This window comes from Candoia aspera, chromosome 1 (genome assembly GCF_035149785.1).
Source record: "Candoia aspera isolate rCanAsp1 chromosome 1, rCanAsp1.hap2, whole genome shotgun sequence".
Lineage (NCBI taxonomy): Eukaryota > Metazoa > Chordata > Lepidosauria > Squamata > Boidae > Candoia > Candoia aspera.
The window spans coordinates 182,900,607-182,919,141 of record NC_086153.1 but is presented as its reverse complement, the minus strand read 5'-3'; the positions used below and the strand labels follow the sequence as shown (position 1 = coordinate 182,919,141).

Below are 18,535 nucleotides of genomic sequence, written 5' to 3'. Positions count from 1 at the left end.
GAAAGCAAAAGGCAACAGCGATAGGGGGAGATATGCCCAATTAAATGCAAAATTCCAGAGGTTAGCCAGAAGAGATAAGGAATTATTTTTAAACAAGCAATGCGTGGAAGTGGAAGAAGACAATAGAATAGGAAGGACAAGAGACCTCTTCCAGAAAATTAGAAACATTGGAGGTAAATTCCAGGCAAAAATGGGCATGATCAAAAACAAAGATAGCAAGGACCTAACAGAAGAAGAAGAGATCAGGAAAAGGTGGCAAGAATATACGGAAGACCTGTATAGGAAGGATAACAGTATCGGGGATAGCTTTGACGGTGTGGTCAGTGAGCTAGAGCCAGACATCCTGAAGAGTGAGGTTGAATGGGCCTTAAGAAGCATTGCTAATAACAAGGCAGCAGGAGATGACAGCATCCCAGCTGAACTGTTTGAAATGTTGTGAGATGATGCTGTCAAGGTAATGCATGCTATATGCCAGCAAATTTGGAAAACACAAGAATGGCCATCAGATTGGAAAAAATCAACTTATATCCCCATACCAAAAAAGGGAAACACTAAAGAATGTTCAAACTATCGAACAGTGGCACTCATTTCACATGCCAGTAAGGTAATGCTCAAGATCCTGCAAGGTAGACTTCAGCAATTCATGGAGCGAGAATTGCCAGATGTACAAGCTGGGTTTAGCAAAGGCAGAGGAACTAGGGACCAAATTGCCAATATCCGCTGGATAATGGAAAAAGCCAGGGAGTTTCAGAAAAACATCTATTTCTGTTTTATTGACTATTCTAAAGCCTTTGACTGTGTGGACCATAACAAATTGTGGTAAGTTCTTAGTGGTATGGGGATACCAAGTCATCTTGTATGCCTCCTGAAGAATCTGTATAACGACCAAGTAGCAACAGTAAGAACAGACCACGGAACAACGGACTGGTTTAAGATTGGGAAAGGAGTATGGCAGGGCTGTATCCCCTCACCCTACCTATTCAACTTGTATGCAGAACACATCATGCGACATCCTGGGCTTGAGGAATCCAAGGCTGGAGTTAAAATTGCTGGAAGAAACATTAACAATCTCAGATATGCAGATGATACCACTTTGATGGCTGAAAGCGAAGAGGTACTGAGGAGCCTTATGATGAAGGTGAAAGAAGAAAGTGCAAAAGCTGCCTTGCAGCTAAACCTGAAAAAAACCAAGATTATGGGAACCAGCTTGATTGATAACTGGCAAATAGAGGGAGAAAATGTAGAAGCAGTGAAAGACTTTGTATTTCTAGGTGCAAAGATTACTGCAGATGCTGACTGCAGTCAGGAAATCAGAAGACAATCCTTGGGAGAAGAGCAATGACCAGCCTCGATAAAATAGTTAAGAGCAGAGACATCACACTGACAACAAAGGTCCACATAGTTAAAGCAATGGTGTTCCCTGTAGTAACATACGGCTGCGAGAGCTGGACCATAAGGAAGGCTGAGAGAAGGAAGATAGATGCTTTGGAACTATGGTGTTGGAAGAAAATTCTGAGAGTGCCTTGGACTCCAAGAAGATCAAACCAGTCCAATCTCCAGGAAATAAAGCCAGACTGCTCACTTGAGGGAATGATATTAAAGGCAAAACTGAAATACTTTGGCCACATAATGAGAAGACAGGACACCCTGGAGAAGATGCTGATGCTGGGGAGAGTGGAAGGCAAAAGGAAGAGGGGCCAACCAGGGGCAAGGTGGATGGATGATATTCTAGAGGTGACGGACTCGTCCCTGGGGGAGCTGGGGGTGTTGACGACCAACAGGAAGCTCTGGCGTGGTCTGGTCCATGAAGTCACGAAGAGTCAGAAGCGACTAAACGAATAAACAACACATAGCAACCATCCCATTAAATAATCATTAACTAAAAGCAGAGTGGTAGGCGGCAGTATTGCAACCAAAAACTCTCCCCACAACCCGAGTTCGATCCCAGCGGAAGCTGGATTCTCGGGTAGCCGGCTCAGGTCGACTCAGCCTTCCATCCTTCCGAGGTCGGTAAAATGAGCACCCAGCTTGCTGGGGAAGGTGACGACTGGGGAAGGCAGTGGCAAACCACCCCGCTATAGTCTGCCAAGAAAACGTCGCAAAAGTGGCATCCCCCCAAAGGGTCAGACATGACTTGGTGCTTGCACAGGGGACCTTTCATTCACAAAAGCCTTGTACAAAAGTTAAATTTTGACTAAAATACTACTAAATAGGGCATACCTTGATCTCCAGGGGTAAACTATTCCACAGTTGTGGGGCATACACAGAAAATCATCATGCTCTTGCAAACTAAACAGATGGAACAGTTCTACCTGAAGTAAAGCAGTTTTGCAATATCTAGATGCCAAGGTGTAAAAGGTCTGTCTAAGTTAAAACCAGCACTTTCATTTGTACTTGGAAGCCTAGGCAACTCATACAAGCAATGTTAGATGACACTGGTGACTCACCTTCCAGGAAGCAAGTGTCTTTATTCTGCACCAACTGCAGCTTCCAATGATTCTTCAAAGGCAGCTCCAAGTAGAGTATATTGCAGTAGTTAATTTGAGAGGTTATGAGAGCATGGGTAATTGCTACCAGGACCTCATGTTCCAGGAGGAAATGTAATAAGCAAACTAGCCAAAGCTGGGCAGGGGGCTCCAGTAACTATGTTCTCCACTCTACCTATAGTTGTGGGTCTAGGAGGATCCCCAAGTCATGGACCAGCTCTTTCAGGGCAAGTGCTTCCCTCCGTAGTTATCATGGGGGGTGGGGATGCGGGGCAAAGCACTAGTTGGTTTCCGGACGAACAACATGTACACCTTGCAGGGATTCAGTCTCAAATTGCTTCTTCTCATCTATATCCTTACATTCTGCAGATACCAGGTCAGGTCCTCTGGCTGGGGTAGAGTTGTATAACTGGATGATAGGTGCTGATGATACCTCACCCTAAATTGATAGATGACTTCCCCAAGTGCTTCATGTAGATGTTGAATAGCAGTGGAGAGGATTGACAAAATCTGCAGCAGTCTGTGGATGAAACAGTGCCTCTTCTCCCCAGTCCATGAAGGTGATCCAGAAGGACAAGATGGTCAAAGATATTGACAGCCAGCATGTCATTTAAAAGGTCCAGGAGGAGTGGACTCCCCTATCCAAGTGCTGATGAAGGTCATGCACCACAGTGACCAGTGTATTTCCATCTATGCCCAGGCCTGAACCGTGACTGAAAGGATCTAGATAAACTACTCTTTCTAAGGGTCTTCCTGCAAGGCAGGAGAAATAGCTGCCTTTCTCAAAGAGATGCTGACCACCTTCTGAATACAGCCCCTCACACACAAACACATGCTTCCAGAAAGAGCCAGGGAGGATACAGATGTAATCTACATGTAGCAGAACTCATACCATGGGTCATCCTATCCACTTTCTCAGAATCAAAAAACTGAGTCTGAGATAACATTGCGAGACACTATCCCACTATCTCAAACTGCCCAGGCAGATTCCAGATGAAAGCAAATTTGGAAGGTTTCATCAGCAAAATGCTGCCCCAAAATTTCTCTGCAGCCCATAGCAAGATCTTCCTCTCTCCACCACCACCCCTCCCCAAATCCTGTGAGAATATACCTTAGGCAAGGAAGGAAATATGGCTACCCATGATTAGGATCTGGTTATCAGAGCGACTCCCTTTATTTCCTACATTATTACAATATTAGTCTAATGTATCAGCTACTAAAATACAATTTAAACTTGTAAATTATACAGATAATCTGTTAGAATTTCACTCTTCCCCTGAAATTGCACATACAAAGATCTTGAGCATTAGAATTTTTCTATATACACTCACTGTGCTGAGCTCAGTAATTTGACATAATACTATGCTTTTCTCTTCAACTGTGCTTTATCATATTCATCTCTGTACGGAAGAGAACAATTAAAAAAAAGAAAAACAATATACTCTTTTAAATTATGGTTTTATCTTTTTAAAGGTCCTGATCCTGAAAACCAAAAAAAATGAAACAGCTGCCAGCAGAAACTGTTCGACTTCTTTCTAGTTCACAGGTCATCATGTCAGTTGTCAGTGTGGTTAAAGAACTGATAGAGAATTCTTTGGACGCTAATGCAACTATTGTTGATGTTAAGTTGGTAAGTTCTTTTAGACTAAAAATGGAATGAAGGGTGAGAAGACCATATTTCCTTGTAAAATAAAACTGATGAATGACTTAAACGTTTTCCTTGCTTATTAATTTATTTTGTATTAATTTTTTGATTATTCATTTACTCAGTTCTGTCAGTGTCTACTCATCTAAGATGGATTTTGGAAGTAACATAATAATGCTATATGAATTAGTGAAAGTTTCCTTTAAGCTTGCCCAGATAAAGCCTCTACAAAACTAACTGTGCTCTTTATACAAATCACTTTTGATAATCTAACAGTTCTGGGAATGTTAGTTTTGACAAATGTATTCTTGATTTTAAAACATGTAATCATGTGAGGCTTCCTATTGAATTCAGATTACATTTGAAGAGTAATCATACTGTTATATATTACTTTTCATGTAGAATAATTAGCTACATTCATTGCTTATTCTTTGTTACTTAGAAGATCATTTTAAAGCTTTAATATCAGGGAGTTACTTATTTAATCAAAATGGCAGAAAACAGCCTTAATTGAGTATACTTGTTCATTGTGTTTCTATATGACTAATACAGAAACACGTTAATTTCTTAGGGCTTGTTTTACTTAAATACTGCTTACTTGAAGCCTTTTTTTGTACCTGCAAAAGAAAGAAAGAAAGGTTGATTTCAAGTGATTACCAGTATATATATTTTGCATTTTAGGGAGATTTCTACAATATTCATTTCCTACAACTTGACCTAAAAAAAGATTCAAAAACCTATGTGGCAGCAGTCAAACACATTGTATACAGTGATGGAACTATGAGAAGTGTTCTGTCTAAATAAAAATCATACACCATTCTGCAAATGACTTCTTTGATATAGATTCAAATATCAAAGAAGTCATTTGCAGAATGGTGTATGATTTTTATTTTGATATGCAGCTCACTTTCCCCCCAGAAGGATAGTACAGCATTGAATAGCATTCCCTCCTTCATTTTTCCTTTCATAAGAAGAACTTTGTGAAGTAGTTTGGCTGGAGAGAAGTCGTGACAGGTCCCATGAGCTTTTTTAGCAGAGGTTGGATTTGAACTCAGGTTTGCTCAATCCTAGTTCATCACCTCAAGCCATACGGGATCTAAGTCCTAGACTCCATCTTTCTAAATGATATATTAGTGGGGGATGTGTATCTAGCTATCCCTGTAGTAATTTCTTACACAATTATTTCCATGAATTTCAATAGGATTTAGAATCTAAATATAGGTCATGGGAGTATGTCCTCCCCAAAAAGAGCAACAAAGGAAATGTTTATTAATTTATAAGTATAACCAATCCATCTTCTCATCCTACTTGTGTGTATTTGGTGAATAGACGTTAGGTGTTTACACATGAGATTGATTTGCTAGTTTTCTGTGGTTTAAACACTAATGTAGAAAACAAGTAGAATTAAGAAAAGATGGATTTTGGACTTCAGGGTGACTAACAAACAGAAGGCTTACCATGTTACTTTTGTTGTTGTTGTTGTTCCTTTGGAACAACGTGGACAATCAGGTTTAACTTGTATAGGGTATTAGAAGCCAGTAATCCAAACCAAAGAAGATTTCTGAAAGTTTTATAACCTTAAAATCTTTGTGCTGATAGTTTCTACTTTTGCTTTCAGTCATGAATGAGGAGTGCAGTAGGAGCTCTTAATTGATTTAGGCATCATAGTCTGCATGTGAATAAAAAATAGATTGTAACTGGGATTCAAATTATCGTCAATAAGCATAAAATGGTTTGTTTGTTTATATTTCAAATTTAGTCACTGCCCATCTCACTGAAAGAGCTTTATGTATGATTATAATATATACAAACTAAAAAGTCCCATGTTCACGTATTTGAATAAAGTAGAGGTGTGCAGTATTTGTATCTGAAGTGAGCAAAGTTGCTTTTGATCACACATGGGCACCCTCACTATACTTTTCACAACTCCTTAACGGAGACATACCTTTTCCTGGGCTTACATGATAGCCACATATGCCCTCAAAATATTTTTTTGAGTTAAGGAGATGGCAATAGTGCAGCAACATACAATCACACCTTGCTGCCACCTTCATAATGACTCTTGACAAATACAGTGAGGGTGTCCATGCTGAACCCAAAGTAGCTTTGCCCATTTTGGATCCAAATACAGTATCACTCTAGAATAAAGCATTTGTGCCATGCCAATTCAGTAATTCTGTATCATGCCCTTTAAAGAAGGTATTGAATACTCTGCCCTCAAGAATTCTATCCAAAATAAAAAAGATTTGGGCATGATCCCACATACATGCAGGGCTCTTCTGTCTAGCCATTTACTGTCTGAATTGAAGCCGGAATGGCAGTCCTTCCACTGAACCATCAATTCCTCTTGAAGTTGTTCCTGTGAACCTGTCCAGCCCCTTTTTTACTGGTGTTTATCACCCATGCGCACTCCTTATGCCCTCTGAAGCAAGCTGCTTGCTTTTGCTGTACAGCATGGTTAGTCCTAATGGAGGGTGGGGTGGGGGCGGGGAAATTGTTGATTATGCTTTCCTAAAGATAATCCTTCTGTCTCATGAATTTTGTGCTCCGGTATTTTGAATAAGCTCTTGTAGAAGGGGAAGAAAGTAGAAAGCTTTTTCTTGAAGACAGAGGGTAAAGCAAGTTAGAACAGAATGTTAAGAACCTTTCTCAGTTGTTTCAAGTAATTCTAATTTAGAAGTTCTGCAAATTTAGTAGATTTATGTTATCCTTAACATAAAGTTCACAGTTTTATCAGTTTATTTAATTTTGGTTTGGTCTGGTTTGGTTTGGTCTGGTCTGGTTTGTATTTAGATGATGTAAAACCACATAGTCATAGGCTGCATTTAGAAGGGGTATTAAATCATGCTTTGGAATTAGGAATGTAAGCCAGTACATGAACTTCAGGATTTGTTCTGCAAGCCCTTTAGAATATGTTAGACAACGCTGTGACCAGTTGGATCATCCTTTGAGAGAAAGGTAGCGCAGTCTAATGTGACCAGAATGAACATTAAATTTTAGGCTGACCGTATTTTTTTAACCCAACGCTGGACAGTCCCGTGATCATCGTAAGAAGAGTATATATCATAAATAGAAAAATAATTGTAATGGCAAATGAACTTCAATAATAAGTCAGTATTTATTTACCTAAACAGATAAACAGCATGACCATGGGCAGGCAAAAAAGCAGTGGGAGCAGGAGCGACTTCTGACTTCCTGCCGGCTTCCCCATTGACTTTGCTTGTGGGAAGCTGTCAGGGAGCATTGGAAATCAGGATCATGTGACCGCGGGGATGCTGCAACAGCAACAAGTTTGCAAATAAAACTGGTCTGAACATTGTGGAAATTTCAGTTCGACAGAAGTAACGGGTCCCAGATTTTTTATGCATTCTTTTAAGTTAGCGGATTTTAGGTACCTTGATTCAAAAATGGTTGTGGCATAATGCACTGTTTGCGCTAAGTTGAGGGTACAAATAGACAAACATAAACACAATGAGAGTTTTAGTAGTATGTCGATAAAGTGTTCTGGACCTCTGTGTCTACTGATATATGTATTAAACGCAGTGTTCTGTGTTGCTTGAGATTAATAAATTCCTTCTCTATGTAGGAGAACTATGGTTTTGAAAAGATTGAAGTGCGAGATAATGGTGATGGGATAAAGGCAGTTGATGTTCCTGTTACGGCGATGAAGCACTACACATCAAAAATAAACTCTTCTGAGGACCTTGAAAGCTTGAGAACGTATGGTTTCCGTGGTGAAGCTCTGGGCTCCATTTGTAGCATATCACAGGTAAAAGGCTCATATCATTACAGACTTTTGTATCTGTACCTACAATTCTGCATAAGCGAGACATTAACCCTTTTGATTTTAAGGTATCCAAAATACAGATAGTCTGGTGGGGAGAGTGTATCTGCTAGGGTTTGGAGGCACGGTCCCACTTCTTCCTAACTAGGGTGTCTGCAGAGAATGTCCACAGGGTGGTTCAAAGAAGTCAAGATAGTGGTGACAGCCCTACTTCTTTGTATGTGCGTGCAAGGTTGACGCATGTACGAAAAGGAGGAGCTTCAGGCACGCAGTTACAACTGCCATCTTGACTTCTTTGAACTCCTGTTATTGATGCCATCCCCATAACACTTCTTTTTGGGATGCAGATTTATGAAGAGGATACAGGTTTTGCCCAGTGCTTAAACAGAAGACCTGAGGGGAAGGCATTGCTGAATTCTGACTGCAAGATGTTGTGTTTTCTCCCCCGCAAACATTTTCTTTTCAAGACTCTGATGCACTGGTTCACATATCTTACAGGCTTTATATTTTAGGAAGACTGAGCAATGGGGAAATTAAAGAAAAAAAGGTTTGAAAACATTGAACTCCCATAGAAACTGTAGAAAGAATAGTTTCTTATTGGGGCACTTGATCAGGCCATGCTGTAGAGATGCTAATTGAGAGAAATATGAAATAAACTTTTTTTTTTTTTTAAACTAAAGAACGCACAGTTTATCTCCCATATTCTTTTCAGTTACCTTCAGGGTAGGCTGTCTGAAATTCAACCAGACACAAAATCCCAATCCACACAAATGTACTGGGCTCTCTCTTTTTGCTTTTTTTTTTTTTTTTTTTTGGTGGGGGGTATACAGTATCATCATTTTCTTACCATACAACATGTTCAAGCAAGAAATGGGTTGGGGGCAGTTTGGTAGACTAAGGATGGATGTTTGCCAAAATGAAGGCAGTTTGTACACAGCTGCTGCTTGAGTCCTACTGAAATGAGGAGAACCTTAATGAAATAAGAAAAAAGCTGCCCCTGTCCAGGCCAGCTATGGAAAAAGTCATTTCCATAGCCATTTCCATCTTAAAAACCCCAGCATAGGACAGAAAGGAACAATCTTTGCTCAGCAAAAGAAAAACGTATTTCAAGCACCAGTGGGACAAAATAGACAAAAATCAGCAAGAGCAGCAAGCCAAACAAATAACACGGGAAGAGGCCAGGGCGATAATATGGCTTACTAGCAACTGCATCGTGAACTGCATCCCCAGTGCACATGATCGTGAGCAAAGTGCATTTGCGCCAAACTTTAACAAACGTTCTGCCAAGTGTCCAGGCAGCTGTCAGGTTCCTAGACAATTGGTCCTTTTTAAGATCCAGAGTCAATAAGCACTCCAGTGAGTAAAGAGATTTTAAGCTTTATTACTAACTCAAGCAAACAGATTTAAACAGAAAGACAATTTAGGCAGATTAAGCAGAAACATAAAAAGCTTGACATACCAAGCAAGATGATAACCTTTCTCCCGTGCTGTTGGGAGCTCCAGTAAGGTGACAGCGGGGATACCCTGGGGCTGCTCGGTTTCCGCAGCGCCCAGCCCTAAGCCTGTGCAGAAGCTCCAGGCGGCAGTCCTAAGGTTTTTATCAAGGTCTGGCACTCAGACCTCATGACCCGTCCTGTTTAAGCGACTGGCTCAGAACATAAATATAATAGTTCTCTATTAAACAGAATTTACAGTATCTGGAAGGTCTATAATGATTAATCTGAAAATTATTATTTAATTTTAGTAAGCTGAAGATGGTTATGAATTAAAAATAGAAAAAGAATGGATTACTATGAATCAGGTAATTAATTCTGAGGTAAATTAATTTAAAATAATTCAATAAAAACAGAGTTGTAGGCAAACAGGTAAAATACAATTTAAGAAACAAATCAATCTGACTCTGCAATACTGAATCACCCATTAATTGAAGTTGGTAGACGTCGTTAATTCTGAGGCAAACAGGCAGATCTGAATGAGTTGAAACACTGTAGGAATCTGAGGCGGAGGAATCCGTTTAAACCAACCAGGAACGTTCGGGAGCGATGGTGACAGAAGAGTTGAGGCAGATAATTGAAAGACGGTAGCAATGGATATTCTGAGGAAACGAAATAAAATAACAGAAACTGAGGTGAATGGATTGTTCTGATTATAATGGTGTAGGATTTCAGGAGTTGACAGTTGATCTGTTATGGCAGAGACTGACAGCGCTGAAGTTCCGCCTCAGATAAGGATTCTGAGGGTAGAGAAGTGGCAGCGAGACTGAGGGAGTTATTTTAAGTAGTTGCAGAGATAGTAGTCGATGCGCTGTAAGAAGCGGGCGTGAGACTGATTGTTGTTGCAGGAAGATCAGGCCTGTCAATATTAAGGGCTTTATCTGAATCCATGGACAGCTCAGGAAGTGCTGAGGTGAATTCTTGAAACTGAATATAGGAGCGGTTGTCTCCAGTGCCCTTCAGTCTCTCCTTGCGCCTTTTATAGGCTGCAAGATTGCCCTGCTGCCGATTGGGAGCCAAGCGGGCTTCACGTTGCTCAGCCCTCCTTGCTGCGTGTGTCTCTCTCGCGCTGATTGGCGGTGGTGAACCTGGTTCACCGTCTGGCCTCATCAGCTGTTCAGCTTCTTCCCACTCGAGGCTTTTCTTCACTTGTAAGTCTGCCTCCATTTTTTCTTCAGCTTGGCTTAGCAGTTTATCCAGGGCTTTGCTTAACGGTTTTTCCAGGCTGTCCTCTTCATTCTCCGACTCAGTCTCCATCCTAACATGACCTTGCTTCCATGGTGTCGAGGCGGCAGGACCTGACCTTGACTAGATGGGGCACCTGCTCAGCATGTAAACTAACAAAACCCTGGAATGGCTGGGATTAAACAGATAAGCCAGTGCTACCTTAAACAACCTTGAGGTCTTCCCACAACTATGTGAAGATTCCTCCCCCTTTTTCAAGCAAGAGTGAAAAACAGGTTAAACATAGCTCAGAATGAACTCTAGTCCTCTTAATATGAAGGAGAAACTAAAAGGTGTCACTTAAACTCCTCAAAATGCAATGATCTTCCACATTGCCACTACAACAAATCAGTTCAAATCAACATAAAATCTTTTATTTTTCCTTTTGCTCTTAAGACTCCACAAACAATAGAATAGATTAACATCAACAGGGTCCAGTAAACACCAAATGGTTAGGGAGCTAAACATAACATGGAAAGTTGGGGTTTGTTTCTTTAAATACACTCAGAAGCTCTGGCTGAGCCAAGTACTGAACCAGCCAACCAAGCCAAGATAGAGAATTTTTTGGAAACACACTCTTTTGTTGGCTTGTTGACCTTAGGTGTATGTGCACAGGCTGTGAATGCTCTTGTCTTTTGAATGTCAGGTTTTCAGAGGAATTTTGAAAGTTGCAATTCCCTTCATTTTTAAAGGCATCCTGAAATTTGAGATGAACAAAACAGTAAGAGTGCAAGTGTGTATCTAAGCATGACAAGCCAAACAGAAAATAGACTTTTTACGTTTACTGTCAGCATTACCATGTAGCAACACACTTGTATATGAACTGAAGTACAGTACGGAAAGTTTCAAATGGAAGAGGAATATGAAAATACCATAACTCCACATTTTCTGTAGGATAAACTACAGAGCTGTGCAGAGGAATTTGCTGAGCATCTGCAGGACAAAATCACTCAGATCTGCTCCAAGTTAGACTCTAGGCATGAGGCATGGTCTGGAGAGATACCAGGGGAGCGTGCTTACCCAGTTATCTGGGAACAGTTTGATCCTGTTGGACCTGAGGAAGTGGACAGGATCCTATGGACAGTAAATGCCACCATGTGCCATCTAGACCCATGCCCCTCCTGGCTGGTAAAAACAGCCTGGGAGGTGACATGTGGTTGGGTCCAGGCAATGGTTAATACATCCCTGGGAGAGGGGGTGTTCCCAGGTGGACCCTACTGTTCTGGACAATTTTCGTCCAGTCTCCACCTCCCCTTTTTGGGGAAAGTGGCTGAGAAAGTGGTGGCTTTACAGTTCCAGAGGGTCCTGGAGGAAATGGATTATCTAGACCCCTTTCAGTCAAGTTTCAGGCCTGGATATGGGACAGAAACGGCATTGGTTGCACTTATGGGTGATCTATGGCAGGAGCAGGATAGTGGCAGTGCATCCATCCTCGCTGTTCTTATCTCTCAGTGGTTTTCGATACCATCGACCATGGTATCCTTTTGGGGCAGCTCAGGGAGTTGGGGGTGAGCGGCATGCTTTTACGCCGGTTCACCTCCTTCCTCCAGGGCCGGTCCCAATCGGTGGTGAGTGGGAGCGAGATCTGACCCTCGGCCCCTTCTTTGTGGGGTGCTGCAGGGTTTCTCTGCTCCTTTTTCAACATCTACAAGAAACTTCTGGGTGGGATCATCCATCACCATGGGATGAGGTATCATCAATATGCTGATGATACCCAATTACACATCTCCATCCGGGTAAGTGATAAGGTAAGTGATGCTGTGACTGCCCTCTCTCGGTGTCTGGGGGCTGTAGGGGTCTGGATGGGGAACAACAGGCTTCAGTTGAACCCTGGTAAGACAGAGGGGTTGTGGGTTAATGGCTCTTTCATATCTGGGACATTATCATCTTTAGTTCTGGATGGGGTTGCACTGCCCCAGACAGACCCAGTGCGTAATCTGGGGGTCCTCCTGGACTCACAGCTCCTGCTCGAAGAGCAGGTGGCAGCCGTGCCAGGAGAGCCTTTGCGCAGCTACGTGCTGTGCACCAGTTACGCCCCTTCCTGGATCGGGAGGCCCTTTGAACAGTCACTCATGCCCTTGTTATCTCTCATATAGACTATTGCAATGCTCTCTACAGAGGGCTACCCTTGAAAAGTATCCGGAAGCTTCAGCTGGTCCAGAATGCAACCGTGCAGGCTGTTTTTGGTGCCCCTAGAAGGGCACCTGTAACACCGCTGCTGCGCGAGCTGCATTGGGTACCAGTTTGCTTCCGGGTCCAATTGAAGGTGTTGGTTATCACCTTTAAAGCCCTACATGGCATGGGGCCAGGTTACCTGAGGGACTGCCTCTTCCCCAGTACATCAGCCTGCCTCACCCGATTGTGCAGAGAGTGCATGCTGCGGACCCCATCTGTAAGAGAACTCCGTTTGGCGGGGTCCAGGAAGCAGGCCTCCTCTGCAGTAGTGCCCGCCCTGTGGAACACGCTGCCCCAGGGGGTGAGATTGGCCCTATCACTCCTGGCCTTTAGGAGGAGTCTAAAGACCTGGCTCTGCTGCCTCACTTGAGGTGGAGAGGGGAATAGTTCTACATGGGGATGGCTGGTATCTTAGACCACTCCTCCCACACATGGGTTGCATCAGATTCTCTGCCACTTGGACTTTTTTACTTTTTTAGCCTTATTTTTATATTTATTTATTAAGAGTAATGTTATATTTATATATTCTATTTATATTGTATGGCTGTGTTTTAATCAACCATTTTATTGTAAACTGCCCAGAGTCCCCCGATGGGAGGAGATGGGCAGGGACAAATTAAATAAATAATAATCATTACTGACTCTCCATAAGCTGGAATTCAGAAGCGTATTGCTTCTGATCTTGGAAGATTCATAAAACAATTAGATCTTGCATGTGATTTGGAGAGGCACTTCACTGCCTTGACTGCATCAAGGTACTTATTTTCTCCTGAAGGTCCAGTGAGGCTGCTTCAAAGCCCCTTCCAGGTTGTCTACGTGTGTGGAAGATGTATCTGTCAAGAATGTCTTCTCTTAATGATTTGCACTGTCCTAGGAGCTATCATGATTAGTTACCATGATATTGTGAGCCACCCAGAGTCGTTGAGAGTTAGGTGGTATATAAGTTTAATAAATCATCATCGTCATCGTTTATGAGAATTACCATAGGGAACAGAATGTATATACACCCCTTCATAATTGTTTACTTGACATTAGACTCTTTATTGTTAGGTTTCTGTTACAACAAGGACAGCTGCTGATGATTTTAGCACCCAGTACAATTTTGATAGAAGTGGTCATATAATTTCTCAGAAGCCGTCTCATCTTGGAACAGGTATGGCTTTTATAGTAGTTTTATGTAACTTCCTGCTTTTACATTACTAGTTCAGGAGCGTATTAGTTCCTGTGATTTTTCTGCTTCAGATAACAGAGCAACAGTTGGATAACATTTTAAAATTTGAACTGATACCTTAAGTTGTGATTTCCAAGATAACAATACTAGATGAGTCAGGCATGAAAAATCAAAATATACATTGAATTGAGATTTTAGTCATTTATTGCACCTTCAGTATGTATAACACATTACAAAATATGAAATTGGTTCTAGACATCAGGAATTCTGCAATGAAAAATTCAGCACAAGGAAAACTACAGCAGAAGACCAGGTGGGCCCTCGAGGTTGTGTTAAACAAGAAAGCAATTTCTGATTGTTTCAGTCACATGTAAGCTCAGTTAAACCTGGTTGACTGTGTCATGGAAATGATTATTTTAAGTAGGAATCAAAATTGTAGAGTTGGAAGGGATCTCAAGGATAATCTAGTCCAACTGTTTGCTAAGTATTCATGCTTTCACCATCCACTCTTAAGAACAATATCAAACTGTTTCTTCTTCTGTCTTCAGTTCTCTGAATAAAACTAGGGCCAAATTTTCTAGCCTTTTATAATCAAGAAATGCCATCCAGCTCAAAAGAAATTCTTTATATGAACGATTGTTTTCTTTATACAGAAGTCTTACATTCCAGAACCACTGCATTTCTCAAGGAGCTTAAATTTAACTTTAGTTAAATTATTTAGAGAAGATCTCTGAATTTATAGCATCAAAGTAATAAAAAGGGTCAGTCTTCTTTGAAATTTTAATGGTTCATGGCACTGCAAAGTTTGAGAACTCTGTGTTGGCATTGTTGTGACTTGCTGCATTTTTTAACTTTGCTGAAATAATACAGCGTTTTGGTATACCTTGACTATAACTACTTCAATATTTCCCAGTTTGAAGAGCTAGAATGACTATTATCAGATTGATGCAGCTGTGGCCAAAGTCTGCATATGCTGTCACCAAAGGCACTTCTCAATTTAGGCTTTTTCCTGTTGTGTTTCCACAGCCCAACTACTTCTGCCTGAACAACCATGTTGTCCATATCTGGCACAAAACAGCACTATTTCATTATATGTACAGATAGTTCTGGTTTAGCAAATGCCTTGTTTAGTGACCGTTCATAGTAACAATGATGAAAAAGTAACTTTCTGACCAACCCTCACATTTATAATATTTGCAGGTCTGTAAAGCAAAGGAAAGCTGAAGTAAGATCATAAGCACAGTTGCAGTTTCACCTAGCAACCACTTCACCTAATGACCAAGTTGCCAGTCCCAATTGTGGTTGCTAAATGAGGACTACCTGTAATGTGTGTGTGTGTGTGTTGTGTGTCTATATCTCTTTCTCTATATCTATGTCAAGCAAAATGTTTTCAACACTATCAGCACTGATATATAGCACAGTACTCCAGGGATTAAATTCTAAGCTTTTTCTGCCTGCTTTTTTGAGTGAACAGATATTTAGCTGTTCTTTTCAAGGTCATAAAGCAACTGGGAGTTGCTGACATAATAGTTTTCACTATTGGGAGTGCTTATAAGCCCCTTGGATGCTTATGGGTAAGGTAATATCCACTTCCATCATCCTACTGCTTTTTGTCTGCCATCAATCAAGGATTAAAATAGCTCTGGAGTTTTGTGTGAATATAATCTTCATGCTTGAAAACTAGCCAGCTTGCAATATTAAAACAATAAAACCACAATAACAAAATTCCTAGCACAACATCCATGTATGCTGTTTTTATTTATTTATTAATCAAATTTATATGGCCCGCCCATCTCACTGAAGGTTGACTCTTCACAATTAAAAACCTACGATCTCAAATGTATTCCAGAAGAGGACAGTTTTCACTCTTTTTCTAAAGAATAGCTAGGTGAGGCCTAATCTGACATTGGAGGCAAATTGTTCCACAGTAAAGGGACTGCCACAGAAAAAGTCATCCTCCAAGTCCCCAAGCCCCCTTATCTTGGAGGGTGTGGATCTGCAGCCACCCCTCCTGACTAGATCATATAAGGCAGCCAGATTGTACCTGGAGAAGGTAGCAGAGGACCAAGCTATATATGGTAACAAGCAGTGCCTTGAATTGGACCTTGAAGCTTACCAGCAACAGGTACAACTCCCTCAAATTAGATGTTATTCTGCTTCATAAGCAGGGGCCAGTCAGCTAGTAAGGAGACTCATTCTGTGCCAGTTGCAGCTTGTGGGCTGTCTTCAGGGGTAGCTCCAAGTAGAGCAAATTGCAGTAGCCTAGGATAGAGATGACAAGGGCAACAGTTGATGCCTTCAGCTCCTCCTGGTCCAAAAAGGGAAATAATAATGGCATATTAGGTTACAGTTTTATGTAGTACAGTAGCTCTTAATAAGAGTAGACATAGGTAGGATTGTGCTGTTAATACATAAAATCAGTGCATTCCTGCCCTAAGCAGAGAGTTGGATTTCATAGCCTGAACGGCCCTTCCAGTTACATTGTTCGTAATTTATATACTAACCATTTCCTAGGTAGTGCACTTACACCTTGGCTAGCAAATCTACTTTTTCCTGGAAATGTCTAGGAGTTACTTAGTTAAAACACACCAGCATAAACACATGTACATACTTATGTTTTTATATATATATAATTTTTATTAAATAATTTTTTACAAAGTTAAAAGATAAAAAAAATATAAAAGTAAGAAAGAAAAAAAAAGGTTGAAAACAATGGAAAGCAAGCAAGAAAGAGGGAAAAAATACTTAAAGAAGCAACTTCTAGTTTTCTTTAGAGCAGTTATAAACATAATACCATTTCCCCCTTCAAAATTACGTACTGTAGTTCCCTTCTCTCCATATACAGCCCTTTTTAAGCAGTAAATCCAGAAATCACCAGTTCATTTTTATCCATTTTCAGCAAAAAGTCCATAAAGGGTTTGCAGTCTTTTATAAAAATAGTTCTTGTTCCCTCCCTGATCCAACAAGTCAATTTAGCCATTTGTGCAAGCTCTGTCATCTTCATGGCCCACTCCTCTGTTGTGGGTATTTCTGTATTCTTCCATCTTTGTGCATATAATAACCTCACTGTTGTTACCATATATAAAAGCATGTACATACACACATGTGCACACGGGAAACATTCCATGGCGGGACTTCGCTATACCCTCTCTGCTACTCCAGATCTGCTCTTGTAGTCAGAGAGCCCTTCAGAAGGATGTGGGATAGTAGCTGCAGCAGATAAGGGGAAGAGATTAATGGGAATGTCTTCCATTTGAACATCTTGTTCAAGTCAGTGTCAGTCCCTATATTTAATTTGCTTGGCAACTCTAGCAATTACTATATATGCTGTTATCTCAGCTATTTTGTGCAGTGCCTGTATTTGAGCTTCAGGAGCTGAATGAATAAGTTTAAGTATCAAGTGATAACATTGGGGTAAGAGAGATCTCTCCTGTAATCATTTCAGCATAAATAGTAACATATCATAATACAATTAAGTCCTACTCTAAATAGTTTATGTAATTATTATATATATATATATATATATATATATATATATATATATAGTCTTTATTAAATTATTTACACAAATAATACAAACATAAAATGACAAATCAACAATAAACATAAAATGCAAAAACAAGAGAAAGAAAAAAGGAAAGGAGAAAGAAGAAAGAGAAGAAGAGGTTTAAAAGAAAGGAAATGGATTTCCAACTCCCTGAGTAATACAATTTTATAACTTAACTAAATAATTTCTTTTCACAATTCACTAATTTGGTTACAATAATTCTACAGTTCTATTGAGATTATATAAGTCAAATACGTAATATTTACACCTTGTATTATATTCATATTTTTACACATTTACATTAATTTTGGGGTTGATTCTACATAGATGAAGAAGGGGGTCCAGCCATTTTGAAAATCTTCCACATTTTTATCATTTAGCTGGGCCGTAAGTGTTGCCATCTGCGCCAGATCCAGGGATTTAAATGTCCATTCTTCCATTGAGGGGGTCAGTTCTTCCTTCCACTTTGATGCATACGTAATTCTAGCTGCAGTGATCAAATATCGTAAAAGTTTTCCATGTTCATGTTCCAAATCCTTGTCCATGATGCCCAATAAATAGAGTTCCGGTGTTCTATTAATTTCTTTAGTCAACATTTTACAAATTATATTGTGTATAGATGTCCAAATTTTTTTTGCCTTCTTACAAGTCCACCACATATGATAAAACGTTCCTGTTTCTTTTTTACACTTCCAGCAGACATTTGAAGTATTCTGAAACATTTTGGAAAGTTTGTCCAGAGTAGTTTATGTAATTATTGATTTTTCCACTAGAGCATTACTTGCTATTAATAATGGGGTAAAGGTAAAGTAAAATGTAATTGTATTATATTATACTAAATTAAGAATCAATTCTGTACATACTTGTGAGCAATTTCCATTTAATTGTGGGGCTTTTGTGGAGGTGTACCTAGATCTTAAAAATCTTTCAGTAAATCTTATGGTAAGATTTATAATTTTATTTGGTTTGCAATTATTTCCAAGATCAGTGTTTTAGTTATGTAATTTAGT

At 40.2% G+C, this 18,535-nt stretch overlaps 1 protein-coding gene across 2 annotated transcripts in view; it reads left to right on the top strand.

The window, feature by feature from the left end:
- Positions 1-3,626: 3,626 nt before the first annotated feature.
- PMS1 (PMS1 homolog 1, mismatch repair system component) overlaps positions 3,627-18,535 on the top strand; it is a 49,813-nt gene continuing 34,904 nt past the window's right edge. Inside the window, exons 1-3 of one of the 2 annotated variants that reach the window (XM_063318068.1) lie at positions 3,627-4,116; positions 7,718-7,900; positions 13,858-13,960. In XM_063318068.1, coding sequence (XP_063174138.1) covers positions 3,985-4,116; positions 7,718-7,900; positions 13,858-13,960 — 418 coding nt within the window. In that variant the 5' untranslated portion in view covers positions 3,627-3,984. The remainder of the gene's footprint in view (positions 4,117-7,717; positions 7,901-13,857; positions 13,961-18,535) is intronic. The other variant, XM_063318067.1, reaches the window with a different exon arrangement.